The sequence below is a fragment of the Panulirus ornatus genome, chromosome 36 (assembly GCF_036320965.1).
Source record: "Panulirus ornatus isolate Po-2019 chromosome 36, ASM3632096v1, whole genome shotgun sequence".
Taxonomy (NCBI): Eukaryota; Metazoa; Arthropoda; class Malacostraca; order Decapoda; family Palinuridae; genus Panulirus; species Panulirus ornatus.
This window is the reverse complement of record NC_092259.1, coordinates 5652335-5676621: the sequence shown is the minus strand read 5'-3', so window position 1 is coordinate 5676621 and position 24287 is coordinate 5652335. Positions and strand designations below refer to the sequence as shown.

The window sequence follows — 24287 nt, the reverse complement described above, 5'->3', positions numbered from 1 at the left end:
GTACCAAGAGAGACTCAGTGCAGAATGGAAAAAGGTGAGAGCAAAGAACGTAAGGGGAGTGGGGGAGGAATGGGATGTATTTAGAGGAGCAGTGATGGCTTGCGCAAAAGATGCTTGTGGCATGAGAAGCGTGGGAGGTGGGCAGATTAGAAAGGGAAGTGAGTGGTGGGATGAAGAAGTAAGATTATTAGTGAAAGAGAAAAGAGAGGCATTTGGACGATTTTTGAAGGGAAAAAGTGCAAATGACTGGGAGATGTATAAAAGAAAGAGGCTAGAGGTCAAGAGAAAGGTGCAAGAAGTGAAAAAGAGGGCAAATGAGAGTTGGGGTAAGAGAGTATCATCGGTGAAGGGGGTTAATGGGGAGGTAATAACAAGTAGTGGTGATGTGAGGAGGTGGATTGAGTATTTTGAAGGTTTGTTGAATGTGTTAGATGATAAAGTGGCAGATATAGGGTGTTTTGGTCGAGGTGGTGTGCGAAGTGAGAGGGTCAGAGAGAATGGTTTGGTAAACAGAGAAGAGGTAGTGAAAGCTTTGCTGAAGAGGAAAGCCGGCAAGGCGGCGGGTTTGGATAGTATTGCAGTGGAATTTATCTAAAAGGGGGGTGACTGTGTTGTTGACTGGTTGGTGAGGATATTCAGCGTATGTATGGATCGTGGTGAAATGCCTGAGGATTGGCGGAATGCGTGCATAGTGCCATTGTACAAAGGCAAAGGGAATAAAGATGAGTGTTCAAATTACAGAGGTACAAGTTTGATGAGTATTCCTGGGAAGTTGTGTGGGAGGGTATTGATTGAGAGGGTGAAGGCATGTACAGAGCATCAGATTGGGGAAGAGCAATGTGCTTTCAGAAGTGGTAGAGGATGTGTGGATCAGGTGTTTGCTTTGATGAGTGTATGTGAGAAATACTTAGAAAAACAAATGGATTTGTATGTAGCATTTATGGATCTGGAGAAGGCATATGATAGAGTTGATAGAGATGCTCTGTGGCATATGAGAGTTGATAGAGATGCTCTGTGGAAGGTATTAAGGGTATATGGTGTGGGAGGCAAGTTGCTAGAAGCAGTGAAAAGTTTTTATCGAGAATGTAAGGGATGTGTACGAGTAGGAAGAGAAAGTGATTAGTAATGAAAAAGTGTTTTAGAGAGAAGAGGGTGTATTGAAATGGTTTGGTCATGTGGAGAGAATGAATGAGGAAAGATTGACAAAGAGGATATATCTGTCAGAGGTGGAGGGAACGAGAAGTGGAGACCAAATTGGAAGTGGAAGGATGGAGCGATCGGCGCCTGAACATGCAGGAGGGTGAAAGGCGTGCAAGGAATAGAGTGAATTGGAACGATGTGGTATACCGGGGTCGACGTGGTCAGTGGATTGAACCAGGGCATGTGACGCGTCTCTGGGGTAAACCCATGGAAACTATTGTGGGGCCTGGATGTGGAAAGGGAGCTGTGGTTTCGGTGCCTCATACATGACAACTAAAGACTGAGTGTGAACGAATGTGGCCTTTGTTGTCTTTTCCTAGCGCTATCTCGTGCGCGTGCGGGGGAAAGGGGAATGTCATTGCATGTGTGGCGGGGTGGCGACGGAATGAATAAAGGCAGCAAGTATGAATTATGAACAAGTATGAATTATATATATATATATATATATATATATATATATATATATATATATATATATATATATATATATATATATATATTGCTTTGTCGCTGTCTCCCGCGTTAGCGAGGTAGCGCAAGGAAACAGACGAAAGAATGGCCCAACCCACCCACATACACATTATATACATACACGTCCACACACGTAAATATACATACCTATACATCTCAATGTACACATATATATACACACACACACACATATACATATATACACATGTACATAATTCATACTTTCTGCCTTTATTTATTCCTATCGCCACCTCGCCACACATGGAATAACAACCCCCTCCCCCTCATGTGTGCGAGGTAGCGCTAGGAAAAGACAACAAAGGACCCATTCGTTCACACTCAGTCTCTAGCTGTCATGTAATAATGCACCGAAACCTTAATATAATATTGTCACGCACTCCTACTAGCAAAGTCGCCAATTATATTTGTTACGTTATGGGATAAAAGCAATCACCAGGGTTAAATCTACAGATAATACAAGAAATAAGAATACAAGATATCAAAACACACTTATCGGGTAGAAACACTTTCGTTAACACTTCACATTCAGTATTCCACATTCTACATTCCAGTTAAGATTTCAGACCAGGAGGTCTCTTTCCTTTACAAGTTGACAATAAAAGCATGATACAAGACACTTATTCGTTGGGCAGTTGGGCAACTTTGTGACAAATTATGATACATTTTCATTCAGACCTAACAAGACAGTCTAACATCTTATAATCTAGGGCAGCGGTGGCTACGGGGGTCGAGACAAGAAAAGCTTACAATATCTTTCTGGCCACGGGTGGCCTGCTGAAGGAATCGGCTGCTAGATGTTGTTGTTGTTGATATCGTCGGACCTGTTGGTCCGACACGGGCCTTTGCCTGCTGGCGGCCCGGCCCGTTCCCGAGTTAGGCTGCTAGATTGTTGTTGTTGTTGTTGTTGTTGTTGTTAAGATCCGACACGGGCCTTTGCCTTCTATCTGAACGGACTGCCGGGCGGGAACAGCTAGCCACGCCATGACCCGCCTCTACGGCTACGATAGGTCGGAGTGACCACAATTACCCGTAATTGGTCAAAAGACTGATTGCCATGCCCTCATCCCGACGTGATTGGTTAGGGGAGGCGTAAGTTCCGGCCCTAATACTGTCTAACGGCCCAGCCCTGCATCTCTAATGACACAACCAGGATGGGTGGGCGAACTTTCCTAGGCATGACCTCATGGCTGACCCCGGGTCACTTGACCATGGGACCTTAGAAGTAATTAGCGGCCGGTTGCGACATGCCTCGCTAATCTTGGCCACCTGACATGAGGTGTGGGATTAGAGGTACACGTGGGACTAAGCCTGCAAATCTCTATCCTAGACACAACGAACGCACAGGTTCGATGGGAATAAATAAAGGCAGACACTATGAATTATGTACATGTGTATATATGTATATATCTGTGTGTGTATATATATGTGTACAATGAGATGTATAGGTATGTATATTTGCGTGTGGACGTGTATGTATATACATGTGTATGTGGGTGGGTTGGGCCATTCTTTCGTCTGTTTCCATGCTCTACCTCGCTAACGCGGGAGACAGCGACAAAGCAAAATAAATTATATATATATATATATATATATATATATATATATATATATATATATATATAAGGGGATAAGAGTGAGTGCTCAAATTACAGAGGTATAAGTTTGTTGAGTATTCCTGGTAAATTATATGGGAGGGTATTGATTGAGAGGGTGAAGGCATGTACAGAGCATCAGATTGGGGAAGAGCAGTGTGGTTTCAGAAGTGGTAGAGGATGTGTGGATCAGGTGTTTGCTTTGAAGAATGTATGTGAGAAATACTTAGAAAAGCAAATGGATTTGTATGTAGCATTTATGGATCTGGAGAAGGCATATGATAGAGTTGATAGAGATGCTCTGTGGAAGGTACTAAGAATATATGGTGTGGGAGGAAAGTTGTTAGAAGCAGTGAAAAGTTTTTATCGAGGATGTAAGGCATGTGTACGTGTAGGAAGAGAGGAAAGTGATTGGTTCTCAGTGAATGTAGGTTTGCGGCAGGGGTGTGTGATGTCTCCATGGTTGTTTAATTTGTTTATGGATGGAGTTGTTAGGTGGGTAAATGCAAGAGTTTTGGAAAGAGGGGCAAGTATGAAGTCTGTTGGGGATGAGAGAGCTTGGGAAGTGAGCCAGTTGTTGTTCGCTGATGATACAGCGCTGGTGGCTGATTCATGTGAGAAACTGCAGAAGCTGGTGACTGAGTTTGGAAAAGTGTGTGGAAGAAGAAAGTTAAGAGTAAATGTGAATAAGAGCAAGGTTATTAGGTACAGTAGGGTTGAGGGTCAAGTCAATTGGGAGGTGAGTTTGAATGGAGAAAAACTGGAGGAAGTGAAGTGTTTTAGATATCTGGGAGTGGATCTGGCAGCGGATGGAACCATGGAAGCGGAAGTGGATCATAGGGTGGGGGAGGGGGCGAAAATCCTGGGGGCCTTGAAGAATGTGTGGAAGTCGAGAACATTATCTCGGAAAGCAAAAATGGGTATGTTTGAAGGAATAGTGGTTCCAACAATGTTGTATGGTTGCGAGGCGTGGGCTATGGATAGAGTTGTGCGCAGGAGGATGGATGTGCTGGAAATGAGATGTTTGAGGACAATGTGTGGTGTGAGGTGGTTTGATCGAGTGAGTAACGTAAGGGTAAGAGAGATGTGTGGAAATAAAAAGAGCGTGGTTGAGAGAGCAGAAGAGGGTGTTTTGAAGTGGTTTGGGCACATGGAGAGGATGAGTGAGGAAAGATTGACCAAGAGGATATATGTGTCGGAGGTGGAGGGAACAAGGAGAAGAGGGAGTCCAAATTGGAGGTGGAAAGATGGAGTGAAAAAGATTTTGTGTGATCGGGGCCTGAACATGCAGGAGGGTGAAAGGAGGGCAAGGAATAGAGTGAATTGGAGCGATGTGGTATACCGGGGTTGACGTGCTGTCAGTGGATTGAAGCAAGGCATGTGAAGCGTCTGGGGTAAACCATGGAAAGCTGTGTAGGTATGTATATTTGCGTGTGTGGACGTATGTATATACATGTGTATGGGGGGGGGGTTGGGCCATTTCTTTCGTCTGTTTCCTTGCGCTACCTCGCAAACGCGGGAGACAGCGACAAAGTATAATAATAATATATATATATATATTTTTTTTTTTTTCTTATACTTTGTCGCTATATATATATATATATATATATATATATATATATATATATATATATATATATATATAATTTATTTTGCTTTGGCGCTGTCTATATATATATATATATATATGTGTGTGTTTGTGTGTGTGTGTTGTGTGTGTGTGTGTGTGTGTGTGTTCCTATGAGTCCACGTGGAAAATGAAACACGATAAGTTCCCAAGTGCACTTTCGTGTAATAATCACTTTGGAACTTACCGTGTTTCATTTTCCCCGTGGACTCATAGGAATATCTTGATCACGCACAAAATTGTGATCCTTTCCAATATATATGTGTGTATGTGTGTGTGTGGATGGGGTGGTTAGGGTACCTAGGTAAGTGCTAAAGTTTTGGAGAGAGAGGTGGGTATGCAGTCTGTTGGGGATGCGAGAGCCTAGGAAGTGAGTCAGTTGTTGTTCGCCACTGATACAGCTCTGGTGGCTGATTCGAGTGAGAAACTGCAGAAGTTAGTTAGTGACCGAGTTTAGAAAGGTGTGTGAAAGGAGAAAAGTGAGAGTAAATGTCAAGGTTATTTATTAGGTGCTGCAGAGTTGGGTGATGATTTATTTGTTATGTAAGTTTAAATGGAGAAAAATTAGAGGAAGTGAGTCACACGGTGGGAGAGGTGGCGTAGGTTCTGGGAGCTATAAAGAATGTGGAAGGAGAGAACATTATCTTGGAGAGCAAAAATGGGTATGTTTGAAGGAATAGTAGTTCCATCAATCATATATGGTTGCATGTCATGGGCTATACATAGGGTTGTACAGAGGAGGGTGGATGTGATGGAAATGAAATGTTTAGGGCAATATATGGTGGAAGGTGGTTTTGATTAAGTTAGCAATAAAAGGGTAAGAGAGATGTGTGGAAATAAGAAGTGTGGTTGAGAGAGCAGAAGAGGGTGTGTTGAAATGGTTTGAACATATGGAGAGGATGAGTGAGGAAATATTGGTGGACTTGATGTATGTGTCACAGGTGGAGGGAACAAGGAGAAGCGGGAGACCAAATTGGAGGTGGAAGGATGTAGTGGAAAAAATCTTGAATGATTGGGTCCTGAACATACAGAAGGGTGAGAGGCGTGCAAGGAATAGAGTGAATTGGAAGGATGGGTTTACTGGGGTCAACGTGCTGTCATGGACTGAACCAGGGCATGTGAAACGTCTGGGGCAAACCATGGAAAGGTCTGTGGGGTCTGGATGTGGATAGGGAGCTGTGGTTTCGGTGCACTACACGTGATAGCAAGAGAGTGAGTGTGAATAAATGTTGCCTTTTTTTGTTTGTTTTTCTGGCGCTATCTTGCTGTAGCAGGGATTAGCATTGCTGATTCCTGTGGGGTGGGGTACCACGAGGAATGGATGAAGGCAAGCAAGTATGAATATGTACATGTGTTCCTATGAGTCCACGGGGAAAATGAAACACGAAAAGTTCCCAAGTGCACTTTCGTGTAATAATCACATCATCAGGGGAGACACGAGAGAAATATAACAGTTAATTGATATACATCGAAGAGACGAAGCTAGGACACCATTTGGTAAACATGTTTACCAAATGGTGTCCTAGCTTCCTATATATACACACAGACATATACATATATACACATGTACATAATTCATACTATCTGCCTTTATTCATTCCCATCGCCACACATGAAATAACAACCCCCTCCCCCCTCATGTGTGCGAGGTAGTGCTAGGAAAAGACAACAAAGGCCACATTCGTTCACACTCAGTCTCTAGCTGTCATGTAATAATGTACCGAAACCACAGCTCCCTTTCCACATCCAGGCCCCACAGAACTTTCCATGGTTTATATAATTTTTTTTTCATACTATTCACCATTTCCCATGGCAGCGAGGTAGCGTTACGAACAGAGGACTGAGCCTTTGAGGGAAATCCTCACTTGGCTCCCTTCTCTGTTCCTTCTTTTGGAAAATCAAAAATGAGAGGGGAGGATTTCCAGCCCTCCACTCCCTCCCCTTTTAGTAGCCTTCTACGACACACAGAGAATACATGGGACGTATTCTTTCTTCCCTATCCCCAGGGATATATATATGTATATATATATATATATATATATATATATATATATATATATATATATATATATATATATATTTATCGAGGATGTAAGGCATGTGTACGTGTAGGAAGAGAGGAAAGTGATTGGTTCTAAGTGAATGTAGGTTTGCGGCAGGGGTGTGTGATGTCTCCATGGTTGTTTAATTTGTTTATGGACGGGGTTGTTAGGGGGGTAAATGCAAGAGTTTTGGAAAGAGGGGCAAGTATGAAGTCTGTTGTGGATGAGAGAGCTTGGGAAGTGAGTCAGTTGTTGTTCGCTGATGATACAGCGCTGGTGGCTGATTCATGTGAGAAACTGCAGAAGCTGGTGACTGAGTTTGGTAAAGTGTGTGAAAGAAGAAAGTTGGGAGTAAATGTGAATAAGAGCAAGGTTATTAGGTACAGTAGGGTTGAGGGTCAAGTCAATTGGGAGGTAAGTTTGAATGGAGCAAAACTGGAGGAAGTGAAGTGTTTTAGATATCTGGGAGTGGATCTGGCAGCGGATGGAACCATGGAAGCGGAAGTGGATCATAGGGTGGGGGAGGGGGTGAAAATCCTGGGAGCCTTGAAGAATGTGTGGAAGTCGAGAACATTATCTCGGAAAGCAAAAATGGGTATGTTTGAAGGAATAGTGGTTCCAACAATGTTGTATGGTTGCGAGGCGTGGGCTATGGATAGAGTTGTGCGCAGGAGGATGGATGTGCTGGAACTGAGATGTTTGAGGTCAGTGTGTGGTGTGAGGTGGTTTGATCGAGTAAGTAATGTAAGGGTAAGAGAGATGTGTGGAAATAAAAAGAGCATGGTTGAGAGAGCAGAAGAGGGTGTTTTGAAATGGTTTGGGCACATGGAGAGAATGAGTGAGGAAAGATTGACCAAGAGGATATATGTGTCGGAGGTGGAGGGAACGAGGAGAAGTGGGAGACCAAATTGGAGGTGGAAAGATGGAGTGAAAAAGATTTTGTGTGATCAGGGCCTGAACATGCAGGAGGGTGAAAGGAGGGCAAGGAATAGAGTGAACTGGAGCGATGTGGTATACCGGGGTTGACGTGCTGTCAGTGGATTGAATCAAGGCATGTGAAGCGTCTGGGGTAAACCATGGAAAGCTGTGTAGGTATGTATATTTGCGTGTGTGGACGTATGTATATACATGTGTATGGGGGGGGTTGGGCCATTTCTTTCGTCTGTTTCCTTGCGCTACCTCGCAAACGCGGGAGACAGCGACAAAGTATAAAAAATATATATATATATATATATATATATATATATATATATATATATTTATATTTTTTTTTTTTTTTTTTTTTTTTAATTTTCCAAAAGAAGGAATAGAGTGGGGCCAGGTGAGGATATTCCAAAAAAGGCCCAGTCCTCTGTTCTTAATGCTACCTCGCTAACGCGGGAAATGACGAATAGTTTAAAAGAAAAGAAATATTTATATTTGTTATACTTTGTCGCTGTGTCCCGCGTTAGCGAGGCAGCGCAAGGAAACACATGAAAGAATGGCCCAACCCACCCACATACACATGTATATACATACACCTCCACACATGCACACATACATACCTATACATTTCAAAGTATACATATATATACATACACAGACATATACATAAATATACACATGTACATAATTCAAAATTGCTGCCTTTATTCATTCTCATCGCCACCCCACCACACATGAAATGACCCTCTCCCCTCTGCATGCGCTGCAAGGTAGCGCTAGAAAAAGACAACAAAGGCCACCTTCGTTCACACTCGGTCTCTAGCTGTCATGTATAATGCACTGAAACCACAGCTCCCTTTCTACATCTAGGCCTCACAAAACTTTCCATGGTTTACCCCAGATTCTTCACATGCCCTGGTTCAAACCATTGACAGCACTTTGACCTTGGTATACCACAACATTCCAATTTACTCTATTCCTTGCATGCCTTTCACCCTCCTGCATGTTCAGGCCCCAATCGCTCAAAATCTTTTTCACTCTATCTTTCCACCTCCAATTTGGTCTCCCACTTCTCGTTCCCTCCACTTCTGACATATATGTCCTCTTTGTCAATCTTTCCTCACGCATTCTCTCCATGTGACCAAACCATTTCAAAACACCCTCTTCTGCCCTCTCAACCACACTCTTATTATTACCACACAGCTCTCTTACCCTTTCATTACTTACCCAATCAAACCACCTCACACCACATATTGTCCTCAAACATCTCATTTCCAACACAGCCACCCTCATCCGCACAACCCTATCTACAGCCCACGCCTCGCAACCATGTAACATTGTTGGAACCACTATTCCTTCAAACATACCCATTTTTGCTTTCTGAGATAATGCTCTCGCCTTCCACACATTTTTCAATGCTCCCAGAACTTTCGCCCCCTCCCCCACCCTGTGACTCACTTCCACTTCCATGGTTCCATCAGCTGCCAAATCCACTCCAGATATCCAAAACACTTCACTTCCTCCAGTTTTTCTCCATTCAAACTTATCTCCCAGTTGATTTGACCCTCAACCCTACTGTACCTAATAACCTTGTTTTTATTCACATTTACTCTCAGCTTTCTTCTTTCACACACTTTTTCAAACTAAGTCACCAACTTCTGCAGTTTCTCACCCGAATCAGCCACCAGCACTATCATCAGCGAACAACTGACTCACTTCCCAAGCCCTCTTGTCCAAAACAGACTGCATACTTGCATCTCTCTCCAAAACTCTTGCATTCCCTCCCTAACAACCCCATCCATAAACAAATTAAACAGCCATGGAGACATCACGCACCCCTGCCACGAACCAACATTCACTGAGAACCAACCACTTTCCTCTCTTCCTACTTGTAGGCATGCCTTACATCCTCGATAAAAAGTTTTCACTGCTTTTAGCAACTTGCCTCCCACACCATATATTCTTAATACTTTCCACAGAACATCTCTGTCAACTCTATGATATGCCTTCTCCAGATCTATAAATGCAACATACCAATCCATTTGTTTTTCTAAGTATTTCTCACATACATTCTTCAAAGCATACACCTGATCCACACATCTTCTACCACTTCTGAAACCACACTGCTCTTCCCCAATCTGATGCTCTGTACATGCCTTCACCCTCTCAATCAATACCCTCCCATATAATTTCCCAGGAATACTCAACAGACTTATACCTCTGTAATTTGAACACTCACCTTTAGCCCCTTTGCCTTTGTACAATGGCACTATGCATGCATTCTGCCAATCCTCAGGCACTTCATCATGAGCCATACATACATCAGATATCCTTACCAACCAGTCAACAGCACAGTCACCCCATTTTTTAATAAATTCCATTTCAATACCATCCAAACCTGCCGCCTTCCTGGCTTTCATCTTCTGCAAAGCTTTCACTACCTCTTCTCTGTTTACCAAATCATTCTCCCTAACCCTCTCACTTCGCACACCACCTCAGCCAAAACACCCTATATCTGCCACTCTATCGTCTAACACATTCAACAAACCTTCAAAATACTCCATCTCCTTCTCACAACACCACTACTTGTTATTAACTCCCCATTAGCCCCCTTCACCGATGTTCCCATTTGTTCTCATGTCTTACGCACTTTATTTACATCCTTCCAAAACATCTTTTTATTTTCCCAAAAATTTAAGGATACTCTCTCACCACAACTCTCATTTGCACTCTTTTTCACCTCTTGCACCTTTCTCTTGACCTTCTGCCTCTCTCTTTTATACATCTCCCAGTCATTTGCACTATTTCCCTGCAAAAATGTCCAAATGCCTCTCTCTTTTCTTTCACTAGTAATCTTACTTCTTCATCCCACCACTCACTACCCTTTCTAATCTGCCCACCTCCCACGCTTCTCATGCCACAAGCATCTTTTGCACAGACCATCACTGCTTCCCTAATTACATCCCATTCCTCCCCCACTCTCCTTACGTCCCTTTGCTCTCACCTTCTTCCATTCTGCTCTCAGTTTCTCCTGGTACTTCCTCACAAAAGTCTCCTTCCCAAGCTCACTTACTCTCACCACTCTCTTCACCTCAGCACTCTCTCTTCTTTTCTGAAAATCTGTACAAATCTTCACCTTTGCCTCCACAAGGTAATGATCGGACATCCCTCCAGTTGTACCTCTCAGCACATTAACATCCAAAAGTCTCTCTTTCATGCAGCTATCAATTAACATGTAATCCAATAACGCTCTATGGCCATCTCTCCTACTTACATATGTATACTTATGGATATCTCTCATTTATAAAGCAGGTATTCCCTATTGCCACTCCTTTTTCAGCACAAAAATCTACAAGCTCTTCACCCTTTCTATTTACAACACAACACCCCATGTACACCAATTATTCCCTCAACTGCCACATTACTCACCTTTGCATTCAAATCACCCATCACTATAACCTGGTCTCGTGCATCAAAACTACTAACACACTCACTCAGCTGCTCCCAAAACGCTTGCCTATCATGATTTTTCTTCTCATGCCCAGGTGCATAGGCACCAATAATCACCCATCTCTCTCCATCCACTTTCAGTTTTACTTGTATCAATCTAGAGTTTACTTTCTTACACTCTATATGTATATAATATATATTGGAAAGGATCACAATTTTGTGCGTGAGCAAGTATGTTCATATGAGTCCATGGGGAAAATGAAACACAATAAGTTCCCAAGTGCCATCCCACCATACATGAAATGGCACCCCCCTCCCCAGTGCATGCGAGAGGTAGCATTAGGAAAGGACAACAAAGGCCACATTCATTCACACTCTGTCTCTAGCTGTCAAGTGTAATGCACCCAAACCACAGCTCCCTTTCCACATTCAGGCCCCAAAAATCTTTGCATGGTTTACCCCAGACGTTTCACATGCCCTAGTTCAATCCATTGACATCACGTCCAACACGGTATACCACATTGTTCCAATTCACTCTATTCCATGCACGCCTTTCACCATCCTGTATGTTCAGGCCCCGATCACTGTAAATCTTTTTTACTCCATTCATCCACCTCCAGTTTGGTCTCCCACTTCACCTCATTACCTCTACCTTTGACACAATATCTTTGTCAATTTTTCCTCACTCATTCTCTCCGTGTGACCAAACCATTACAACACACCTATTCTGCTCTCTCAACCACACTCATTATTACCACACATCTCTCTTACCCGTTCATTACTTAATCAAACCACCTCACACCTTATATTGTTTTCAGACATTTCATTTCCAACACATCCACCCTCCTCTGCACAACCCTATGCCTCGCAACCATATAACATTGTTGGAACCATTATGCCTTCAAACATACCCATTTTTGCTCTCCAAGATAACGTTCTCGCCTTCCACACATTCTTCAACACTCCCAGAACCTTCGCTCTCTCCCCCACCCTGCGACCCACTTCCACTTCCATGGTGTCATCCACTGGTAAATCCACTCCCAGATTCTAAAATACTTGACTTCCTCCAGTTTTCCCCATTCAAACTTACCTCCCAATTAATTTGTCCCTTAACTCTTCTGAACCTAATAACCTTGCTCTTATTCAATCCATTTAACTTGTCCCTCAACCCTTCTGAACCTAATAACCTTGCTCTTATTCACATTTACTCTCAGCTTTCTTCTTTCACACACTTTACCAAACTCAGTCACCAACTTTTGCAGTTTCTCACCTGAATCAACCAACAGCACTGTATCATCAGCGAATGACAACTGAATCACTTTCCAAGCCCTCTCATCCACAACAGACTGCATATTGCCCTCTCTCCAAAACTCTTGCATTTACATCCCTAACCACCCCATCCATAAACAAGTTAAACAACCATGGAGACATCATGCACCCCTGCCGCAAACCGACATTCACTGGGAACCAATCACTTTCCTCTCTTCCCTCTCATATACATGCCTTACATTCTTTGTAAAAACTTTTCAATGCTCACCTAGGAGTGAAAAATTTTTACACCATATACTCTTAATACTTTCCACAAAGCATCCCTATATAGTGTAATGTAACCTTACATAGAAATCTTAACAAAAATATAATGGACAAGTGAAACAATTATTGGTAAAGAGGGAAGATAATTGTAATGCCACCACCCAACATTCCTGCCTACTACTACTACTATCCATTATTTCTAGCTAATGCTCCTGCTAATGTTCCTACGTGCTACTTCTGTCAGTTGCTCCTTCCATTTTCCCAGAAGGCAAGGCTAGTGCATAGCACTCACTGCAAGAAAGTTTAAAGAGTTATAAAGCAGAGTTGTGTGAGTTAAGTGATGTGATGTGTGACAAGGAGAGATAGAATGTTTGGAAACAGAATGGTAGCAATCCACATGTGGGTGAGTAGTTGTTGTTCAAGATTAAACCTCTCTACAACTCAGGAGGTGTGGGCCCTATGCTCTAGGGCAGCCCATCAGTGGTGAGGGACCTATGCACTGGGCCAAGGGGGTTGGGCTTGTTATCCCACCCAGCCACCATGAGAGCCAGGCTGCTACCTGGGTCAGAGGAGTGCAGCTTGACATTACACAGTCATCAATAAGCTTCCCGATACTTAGGCAGGTAGTACAGGTAATATGCCTCCTTGTTTGGTGGCTCTCTACCAATTGCTATGTTAGTGAGCATACAGGCTGTATGTAGATTTTTTTTTATGCAAATAGAAATTGCTTGAAATAGTTAATAATGATAAAGATTCCATCGACAGAACCCTGTCAAATATGGTTGTCATTTTATCTCATGTTTTGCTTTTGTTTTCCAAGTTAGATAAATATTTTGACATGTACTGTAAGTTATGCTGTCCAATATGGAAATGTCATATCAGGAATCACAATTTCAATTTTCTGATATTGTTGTGGATTTTTTGTGTCTGTGTTTTTTTTCTCATATGAAAGTTACACTCATCTGCTTAGTATATAAAAGAACACATTTCTTTTTCAGGTGTGACTATTGATATTCAAAACAGAAAAGATGGCATTGTCTAAACGAGAATATGAAGACTTCAAGGCAGCTGTGGACAAGATGGTGTACAAATATGTGGCTCGTGATAGGTCAAGCGTTGTGTCTGCCATTTCACATGCTGTGGATTCTGGATGTGACAAGAGAAAAGTTGAAGATAAGCTAATGGGATATGTAGATAAAAGTTTAGCTTATAAATTAGCTGAAAAGGTAAGATTTTTCAATAACTTGATGAAGGTATAAGCTAATGGGTATGTTGATAAAACTTGAGCATATAGATTGGCTGAGAAGGTAAGATTTTTAATAATTTGAAAAATGTGAAATAGTATGTTGGTGCAATGAAGGTTTAGGTATGAGCTTGTTTTAAAGGTAGGTAGATTACCAATGCTCTGAATGAAAGGAAATAATAATGTGAAATGGCAGATTTAATGAGGCTTACCTGAATGCATGTTGCAGTTCAGTTTGATGTATGGTTGTGAAATGTTAGGTGCATGCAATTTATGTATATTTGAATATTAAGAAGTGCATGATGGCTTACCAGGTAGATTTGCCCAAGGGGTCACAAATATTTGACTTAGATAAGGTATTACGAATACAGAGGTTGAAGAAGGAAAAGTAAAATGCTTACTTTATATGAATACATTATGAAGTAAATGTACTTAGAATGATTTAAGGTATTTTTGGGAAACATGGTTGGTAGGCAAGTGAAGAATTAAGCCCAGTGGCATAGTGATTCCTGACTGAGGAGCTTTCGTACAGAGGTTTGTGATGAACATTATTATTGTTATTATTATCATTAGTAGTTGTAGTAGTTTTATTATTACAGTTATTATTGTCCTATATTTAGCCGTGTTTAAAAACGCTACATACACACCTCAAGTCTAACGACAGTTAATCTGGCGTTCTTTTCCCGCGCTTCAGACAGGAACCGTGTGGGGTGAGATGAACAGGAACGAGATAATCTATTGCTACAATTGATCTATGCTGATGATTAGCTTCTCTTCCTTTATTACTCCTTCAGAATTAAGTAATCACGGGCAGACTGGCACGATGTATGATTCCCTGGTTATTAATCTGGACTGTCCTTTACCACTTATCTTAGCGCTGTGGGTATTATTACTTTGAAGAATATTGTCCCCAAGACGAGGAACTGGTGTTCTGCTGAAGCCAAGCAAGGATCCATCACCGGCCACCATGATACGACGAAGATTTGAACGAGGGACGAACGATGGTCTTGGAGCTCGGTCTGGGTGGGACCTTCCTTTTACGTCTTCGAGGCTCTTCTGTCCCTACAAGTTTGCGCGGGAAACTTACTCACCACGGTTACCCTACGATGGTTTCGCACATCTACTACTCATCTCGCAACTTGGTGTGGGACTTACCTTACAAGCAAGTCAAACCACAAGGAAACGGAAAACACGAAGCGTCAATCGCCCGGACTGAGCACAGATGGAGAGAACCAGGACACAGTATACCAGTCGTGGGCCACTAGGCGGAACAGGGGAATGAATTATGAAACAGGTGAAGTGATTAGGGAACAGGTCACCCTCAACGACCTCGTCTCTCTCAAGTTACAAACTCAGTTTACCCGTGTTCTGTGGAACACACCTACACTATTTTCGCTTATAAAGGTTGGTAATCTATAGAAACCAATTCACATAAACCAACACCATGATCCACACCAACATCCCTGTCATGCCCGATAAGAGACGTTTCTACAATTTTTCCATCCATTATTAAGTTATTGTATGCGTTATCTTCAACAACGCTCCAGTCAGTTTGACGACCAAAGTCCTCATTACAGCCAGACAAACAATGCACTAGATTCTTGGCCATACCCAACATCATCATTATATTCTTCAACCCTAACATTAAGAACCTCGCCAGTTTGACCAACGTCAAACTGGTCACACTCACCCACACGGGACACCGCGCACACAATTTTCTCTTCTGGGAAGTTGCAGAAATACTGTAACTTCTCAGAAGGGCTGTGCGCTTATTCCACGCAAAGAGTGCGGACCAGTTGCACATCGGTCACAGTGGTCAGGTTAAACGTCTGAATAGCGTTTGGTATGGTCAAGAATCCAAAATGCAATATTTGTCCACCTTTTAAAAGACTCGGGTCATGAAACTGACTGGGGGAGTGTTATACAACACGTTAACCGACCAAAAAATATTGCTGAAACGTCCACCAAACATCGCAGACATCAACGTGAGTCAAAATATTGGATACTGTAAATTAGATAACCTCATATGTGAAAAAATCCAAACGTTTTTGAGAACAGAGGCTGTCATACCACTTTCTTGTTCTCTCCATCTGCACCCCGATGCAACCATACGAAAGCGGCCGACACCTCGCACCTCCATGCGGTCTTACCTGCATCTTATGTACACTCGCTCCTTGTGTACGCTTTGCATTATCTTACATATGGATGACAATTTCAGGGTGTCTTCTACCCCCCACAGCTCGGTCTGGGACCTTACGTACGCCTTTCGATGGTTTCGGAGGTCTTGCTATATTGAGGAAACTGGGCTATCATCTTGCTCCACTCTTGGTCCACTCTGTGTAAAGCTTTCCACGTCCCATAGGCTCGTGTACCCACCACCACCACCCTCCCAGCTGAATCATACACACCAGATCATGAGCTGTACTATACGTGACACTTCGAAAAAATATTAGTTACCGATCAAATTTCTTGCCAGTCAGAGAAGCGATACAGGGAACTTTGTAAGGACACCACGACAACCGGTATGGAAGTCTTAAAATATGAAAAGCACACGTAGAATTGTTAAAATACGGGATAGCCTGCGGAGATATACTTTAAAATACGGGTCAGCATCATTGAACGGGAACGGTCTTAGTGTAAGAGTTCGGCAACGCTGGCCCGACATGAACATATATTTCGGAAGGTATTCAATATCTTTATATCACGACCACTGAGGCGAACGCGACAGGTTATGAGGCAAAGGCTCAATAAAATTCTTTGCCTCTATGCTAGTGACTAACACCAGCGCCATACACAGAAATCATTCGTTACACAGTGAAACATCAACACACTGCTAATATCAACTTTGCAAATATCAGCACAAGAAATATACTGTAATATCAACACAGCAGAAATACCGACACAGTGGAAATACCTTATCTCTCTCGTTGCCATTCACGAGTCGACTTCTTGCAGGACAATGATGAAGACAGTGCTAAACGTGACTAACCCAGCAAGCCTTATTAAGGTCGTTCCTGCTCCGTGTTAACCCTGAACCCACGCACCTGTTGCCCCTCCGTCAGGGTGGAACGAAGCAAGAAGCCAGGCGCATGTCTCCAGGCGAATAAGGAGTTCCAGCGTAATCCTGAACACAACGCTGTGACCAGACTGGTCACCACTTTGTGTGCAGCACCATCTGCCTCCAAATGGTGACCACTTTGGTGTTCCAGCCAAGCTGCCTCACGTGGCATGGGGACAGCGAGTCAACAACATCTCATCAACGCCTGACGACTTTGAAAGAACGCGCTGGCTGTGAACTCTCGTTCGGTGTTTGGCAGACATCGTCGAGCCACGGATTGCTGTTCAAAACTAACAGAGTCCAAAGTCGTTCCAGTCGTAAGAGAAGTCTTCTGTGTAGCCGAAGGATATAACCAGTGTACATCATCACTATCATTAATATATGTCATTATGACTCAAATCTTTATCACAGTAATAACAGGTTTTGGGAGCGTTGCAAAATGTGTGGAAGGCTAGAACGTTATCTCGGAGAGCAAAAGTAGGTCTGTTTGAAGGAAAAGTGGTTCCATCAGTGTTATATGGGTGCGAGGCATTGGCTTATAGATAGGGGTTTGCGGAGGAGGGTGGATGTGTTGGAAATGAAATGTTTGAGGACAGTGTGGTGTGAGATGGTTTGATCGAGTAAGTAATGAAAGGGTAAGAGGTGTGTGGTAATAAGAATAGTGTGGTTGAGAGAGCAGAAGAGAGTGTATTGAAATGGTTTGGTTATATGAGAGAATGAGTGAGGAAAGATTGTCAAAGAGGATATATATGTCAGAGGTGGAGGGAACGAGAAGTGGGAGACCAAATTGGAGCTGGAAGTATGGAGGGATTTTGAGCGATCAGGGCGGGCCTGAACATACAGGAGGGTGAAAGGCATGCAAGGAATAGAGTAAATTGGAACGATGTGGTATACTGGGGTCGACGTGCTGTCAATGGATTAAACCACGGCATTTAAAGCGCCTGGGGTAAACCATGGAAAGTTTTGTGGGGCCTGGATGTGGAAAGGGAGAATTGGTTTCGGTACATTACACGACAGCTAGAGACTGTGCGAACGAATGTGGCCTTTGTTGTCTTTTTCTAGCGCTACCTCGCGCGCGCGCTGAGGGAGTGGGGTGCAATTTCATGTGTGGCGGGGTTGCGACGGGAATGGATGAAGGCAGCGAGTATGAATATGTACATGTGTATTTATGTATATGTCTGTGTATGTATATGTTGAAATGTATGGGTATGTATATATGTGTATGTGGGCATTTATGTATATACAGGTGTATGTGGGTGGGTGGGCCATTCTTTCGTCTGTTTCCATGCGCTACCTCGCTAACGCGGGAGACCGACTAAGTATAATAGAATCGAATAGATTATTATTATTTTTTTTCTTTATTATACTTAGTCACTGTCTCTCCATTTGACCAAATCATTTCAATACACCCTCTTCTGCTCTCAGCCACTCTTTTTATTATCATACATCTCTCTTACCCTTTGATTACTTACTCGATCAAACCACCTCACACCACATGTCCTCAAACATTTCATTTCCAACACATCCACCCTCCTCCGCGCAACCCTGTCTACAGCCCACGCCTCGCAACCATATATCATTGTTGGGAACACTATTCCTTCAAACATACCTATTTTTGCTCTCCGAGATAACGTTCTGGCCTACCACACATTCTTCAACGCTCCCAGAACCTCTACCCCTCTCCCACCCTGTGACTCACTTGTATTTTAACCTTCTAAAAGGGGATATTATTATTATTATTATTATTATTATTATTATTATTATTATTATTATTACTTTTATTATTATTATTATTATTATTATTATTATTATTATTATTATTATTATTATAATAACCCTGGGGATAGGGGAGAAAGAATACTTCCCACGTATTCCTTGCGTGTCGTAGAAGGCGACTAAAAGGGAAGGGAGCGGGGGGCTGGAAATCCTCCCCTCTCATTTTTAGTTTTCTTGATGAAGGAACGGAGGAGGGGGCCAAGTGAGGATATTCCCTCAGAGGCTCAGTCCTCTGTTCTTAACGCTACCTTGCTGACGTGGGAAATGGCGAATAGTATGAAAAAAAAATATCATTATTATTATCATTATTTTAGTTTTAGTAGTAGTAGTAGTATGATTTAGTAGTAGTAGTATGATTCATGTGTTGTGTGAGGATGTAATAAGGGACAGTGTCAAATGCTTTGTTGATGTCTATAGCCACTGATACTGCATGGGAAGTAGGTTGTGGTAAGTGAAATCTTTTTAGATAAGTTTTGTGTAAAATCTAGGAAAAGGATTAATTATAAAGCCAAGTTTATTCCAGAAGCAGGAAGTTGCATTGTATTCTTTTTTATCATAGCTACTCATAAGTCTTCAACTGTATATGTGCCAGTATAGCATTGGACTGATTGAAGGAAAATATGGAATGTTAAATGCCAAGTTCTGATACATGCCAATTTTTTCCAGGAACAATGATATATGAAACATTAACAGTTGTAATGGAAACCTATCCAATTCCTTGAGGTTAGAAGTGTTCAGTGAGTAGGAGAGACCACTCTGGACCAGAAGCAGTTAGCTTTAGGGTCACCAAGATCACTTTCTAGTCAGAAATGGGGCTTGCATGAGGCACAAGTTGTTACCCCTACACTCATGATGCTTAATCATTTTCTGCTTTTTAGCAATGCTAAGGTCTTTACTGTACCTCTAGGTACTTGCAGCACCGATTGCAATCTTAACTATCATGATTTAATACAAAAAGACTGGCATTTTTCTCATTTCACCCAAGATATCGGCTAACTAGAAAAGAATTGGAAAAAGTTAAAAGGGATGAACCCCTTCCCCAAAAATAGAAAAATGAATGCACACCAAACTCCTAATGAAAATTGCAAAACATATCTTGTTGGGATTTTTCAAGGCATTAGAGAAAATTGCAAATTTGGAAAATAGATTATTTTCAAATGTTGTTGTATTAATTATAATGCAATTCACTTATTTTGGAAGGTTTTGTGTTTATTTTGCATTATGAAAATCTTTTTCATCATTTCACATCATGAAAGTGTTTCAGTCCACCATCACAGTTGAGCATCATGCCTATGATAGTAAGATTTTGGGATGTTACATTACAATTTCTGATTAGGACTTTTTCAAAGGAAACGAAAAAAAAAAAACATTTATTAGAAATGGGGTAATAATCTGCCATTGTGAGTACTTTTATAAATCTCTCTCTAGTCCTAATAACTACTCTATGTTACAGTGTATAAGATAGATAGATACCCTCATGATCATGATGTTTTGGTGCATATGAGTTACCTGAGTTGTATTGAAAATACACTGAAATAATGGAGGACTGTTGAAGTGCAGGCATTGTTGGTAGAGTACAGCTGATGGTTGTTTACATTTGTGTTTTTTAAAGTTGCTTCCACATGGCAGCACCCAAGGATGTCTGATTGGCATATTGAAGATATGATGAAAATTGTTGGCTATTACAGTAAAGTGGATTTTTATGCCTTGGAGTAAAGGCAATTTGATTGACACTGAAAGTTTGCTTTAGCATAGTTGAATGGGCTAAACAGATGTAGCATTACTGTTAAGAAAGGCATCTCAACCATTCTTAGGGAAGTGATATTCATCATTCTCTTCTGCATAGTCACAACCAGTTTTTTTTTTTTTTATGTTGAAGGCTCCAGTCATGGACAAAACTCTACATCAAGGAAGGGGCTTAATTGGAATATAGAGAAAATTATGAAACTGAAAAAGTAAAGACAAGGGAAAGTATTTATGAATTTTTGAGGATGTGAAAGACCTATCTTTTGAAATATGCCAGGTCATAGTTACTGGGAAAGATTTGAGAAGGTAGAGAGTTCCAAAGCTTCAATGTGAAACAGGTATCAGCAGCCCACTCTTGAGTTGCTGATGGCCACACAATCATGTGACACAGCAGCTTGCTGAGTATTGCATGGTCTAGCTAGTGCTGGGGGCACACAAGCCTAATCTACTTTTAATTAATGTGATTTGAAACTGGAATGTACTTTTTCAGGCTTTTCTGATACTGGAAGACCTAGGAGCAAAAGTTAAAAGTACATCATCTAGAAAACGCACTCATAAAGATGACAATGATCGTGAAAAGGATACTAAAAGAGCAAAGGTCAAAGATGATAAGGAGTCAGGCGCTGAAAATAAAACATCACAACCACCATCATCTGGGCCAAACAATACAGTTAGTCCTGGACAAATTCAGGCTCAACAGGTAAGCAGAGTTTATGGACTAAGGTTTTAACATGTTTGATTATCCACTTACTGAAGGCTTTTCCAACCATATGAATTTGTGTAACAATAGAATAAAGAATCGCTTGTAGAGGCTTTGGTACCAGTGATTATACAAGTGCAATTTGTATTTTTTCAAAGATTTACTTGAGCCATTATACAGGTAGTTGATAGTGCTTTGTGCTGATGCAATGTAGTATCTACCACAGTTTAGTGGAATGGCTTGTGCAAATCTTGTGTCTGCTTCCCATTCTCTTCATATTCACTTTATGCAGTACACAGAGTAGCCTTCTTATCTACACACTTGCACTGTCTTTATCCCTCATACAAAGTCTTGTTTTAATGTTTCTTTTATAGCTTGGTAGACACAAGGATTGCTATGTATATCATTTTCATCATCCTTTGTCCGTCTGTCCATCATCAAGAATCACATTTAAGCATCAGTTTCTCCTTGTTCATAATTTATAAAGTCCAAATCTGATGAAGTGAATGGTATAAAACCCATGACTACTTTGGGTTTTTACGTAGACTTAGTTATGCTCATTATATAAAGCTTTCACCAGGAACATAACCTGGCTCATGTCTTGAGGAAGATTCCCCTTTTGGTTATGAAACTTCACACACGTTCATCATGTCATATGCATGATATGGTAGACACTTAGAGATAGCTTTATTGTGTTGCATAGCATGGCATACACTTAGGGATCACTTTTTCCATTGTCATTCATCCATCCTTTGTTAGGAGTCATACTTTAACTTGCAACATAACCCTGTTAATAAATTGAAGTCTTAATCAGATACTCTTGAAACTTTTTAGTCATTTCCTAGCATCTAAAGAATTGAACAGCATGAGCTTCTACCTCTGCTTTGGATTTTACTTTAAGTTATACTCTGAATGATAAAGTTTAACCAGAAACTTAACCTAGCCCATAACTTTTTGGAAAATTTTACCTTTTGCCTTGAAACTTAGATTTGTTCATACTTGTTCATTGTTTCCTACATTAGCTAGGTATTACCAGAAACAGATGAAAAATGGCTTCATTCACTCACATCTATTCTCTCACTGAAACCAGAGCCTCCAAGCCCCTCAAACCTTACCATGCCCTGATTCAACCCATTGACAGCACATATCCCCCTGTATGCCACATCACTTCAGTTTTCTCTGTTTCATGCTTGCCTCTTACCATTGTACTTGTTTAGGGGAATAAAACTAATATGAAACATGAAAATGAAAAAATATATCCTTTGTCTTTGTTTTGCTGTGTTTGAGATTTAAAGTTAGTGTTTGGGGGCCATAATGGGAAGAAAGAGGAACAAATAGAGCATAACAGGGGAGGAGGAAGGAGTTCCTATGAGTACCTTGTTAGATGTTGTTTCCTTCATACAATGGAGTATTGAACGTTGGAGGCAGTTTTTGAAACTGCCTAGGAAATCTTCTCTCAGGTGATATATGCCACACTTGATCCTGAACTGACAAATAATGCAAGTTGCAGTTAGGATTACAGACAAGTGGAAAAGCGAATAACTGACTTAGAATGAACAGGTACATCAAAGAATAACTATAAAGCTTATGCTTCACAAACTTCTTTGCTCTAGATTTCCCTTGCCTGCCACCTGTACTACCACAGGAAGTAGATGTACCTACAAATGATGTATGTTACTGTAAGGATATCCAGACAATAGAAAAAATGAATAACTAATGTAAAGAGGATAAACAAGTTTTTCGTAGATTTACCTTAAAGCTTACTCTTCATTGATACTTTTCTTTGCACTAGACTTTCCTCACACATTATCTTTACCATGGGAATTATAAGGTACATTGTCACTAAGAGACAGAAATGTATGTGAGACCTCCTTGCTGACAAGAGATGCTTATGAGGGCCTGAGTGATGCATAAATGGTGTGAGAAGGCCTGCTGGGACCTGTGACTTGGTTTGTGAATGCTAAACTTGGTGTGCAATTAGGTTGGAAATTTGGTCTCAGATGATGTATTTTACTACTTATTTTGGGTTGGAGAATGATATTGAAAGGTTAAGAATAAGACTTTGATGTGTTGACTTGGAAGAATTTTGTTTTTCTTTAATTTCTAATTTTAACAACTGGATTGTTTCTGCAGATTAAGGATATTATGGCCAAAGCTCAGGCTGTAATTGAGGAAAGAAAGAAGGCTATGGCTAATCTTCAAACTACAGAGCAAAAGCCAACCACTAATGGTGCAGGTGAGTTGTGCATGTATCAGTTATTGTACAATGATAGTGGTTACTTTGGTGTCTGTTGTATTGTATTGCATGAGGAATTGACCAAGATCATTTAGGTGTTTCCTTGCGACTAAGACGTGCTGATTCTGTATAAAGACAATCCCAGAGATATATTTTAGATACAAGAATAATGAAACATGTAGCTGCTGCATTTAATAGTAAAGCTAAAGTAGAGGCAAGCATTCCAGTGTAACATAAGTCCTTTTTCATTCTTTCCTTCTCTTTTTTCTCATTTTTCTGTGTAATATACTTGTTAAAGGGACTTCAGGCTCTCTGACCTGTCAGATAACATAGCTAGAGAGTCAGTGGCAGTGGAAGTGTTTTCCTATCATTCAACAAGTGACTCATAGACTTTGTCATATGATAGATGCAGATTCATTTGAACTGGCATCACTCTACTCAGTAACAGGACTGTTCATGATTCAGTCAGGTCACCAGTTGTTAGTTCTGATGTACTGAGTATGAATCACTTTTGTTATGGTGACTTCATGTTTGATTTGAAAAGGGATAGGTCATGTTCCATTGAGTGAGTGTATTATTTGTTATGCAGAGAAATTACTACAATAGTCAAGACCATAGGAAACGAAGTTGGTGAATGGTCACACAGTATTTGCATTTGTGGTATGTGT

At 41.3% G+C, this 24287-nt stretch overlaps 1 protein-coding gene across 3 annotated transcripts in view; it reads left to right on the top strand.

The window, feature by feature from the left end:
- Prp3 (pre-mRNA processing factor 3) overlaps positions 1 to 24287 on the top strand; it is a 120624-nt gene that overhangs the window by 73124 nt on the left and 23213 nt on the right. For 2 of the 3 annotated variants that reach the window (XM_071683233.1, XM_071683231.1), the window contains exons 2-4: positions 13859 to 14086; positions 21174 to 21383; positions 23517 to 23619. In XM_071683233.1, the coding sequence (XP_071539334.1) occupies positions 13889 to 14086; positions 21174 to 21383; positions 23517 to 23619 (511 nt within the window). In that variant the 5' untranslated portion in view covers positions 13859 to 13888. Of the gene's footprint in view, positions 1 to 13359; positions 13493 to 13858; positions 14087 to 21173; positions 21384 to 23516; positions 23620 to 24287 lie in introns of those variants that run through there. The other variant, XM_071683232.1, reaches the window with a different exon arrangement.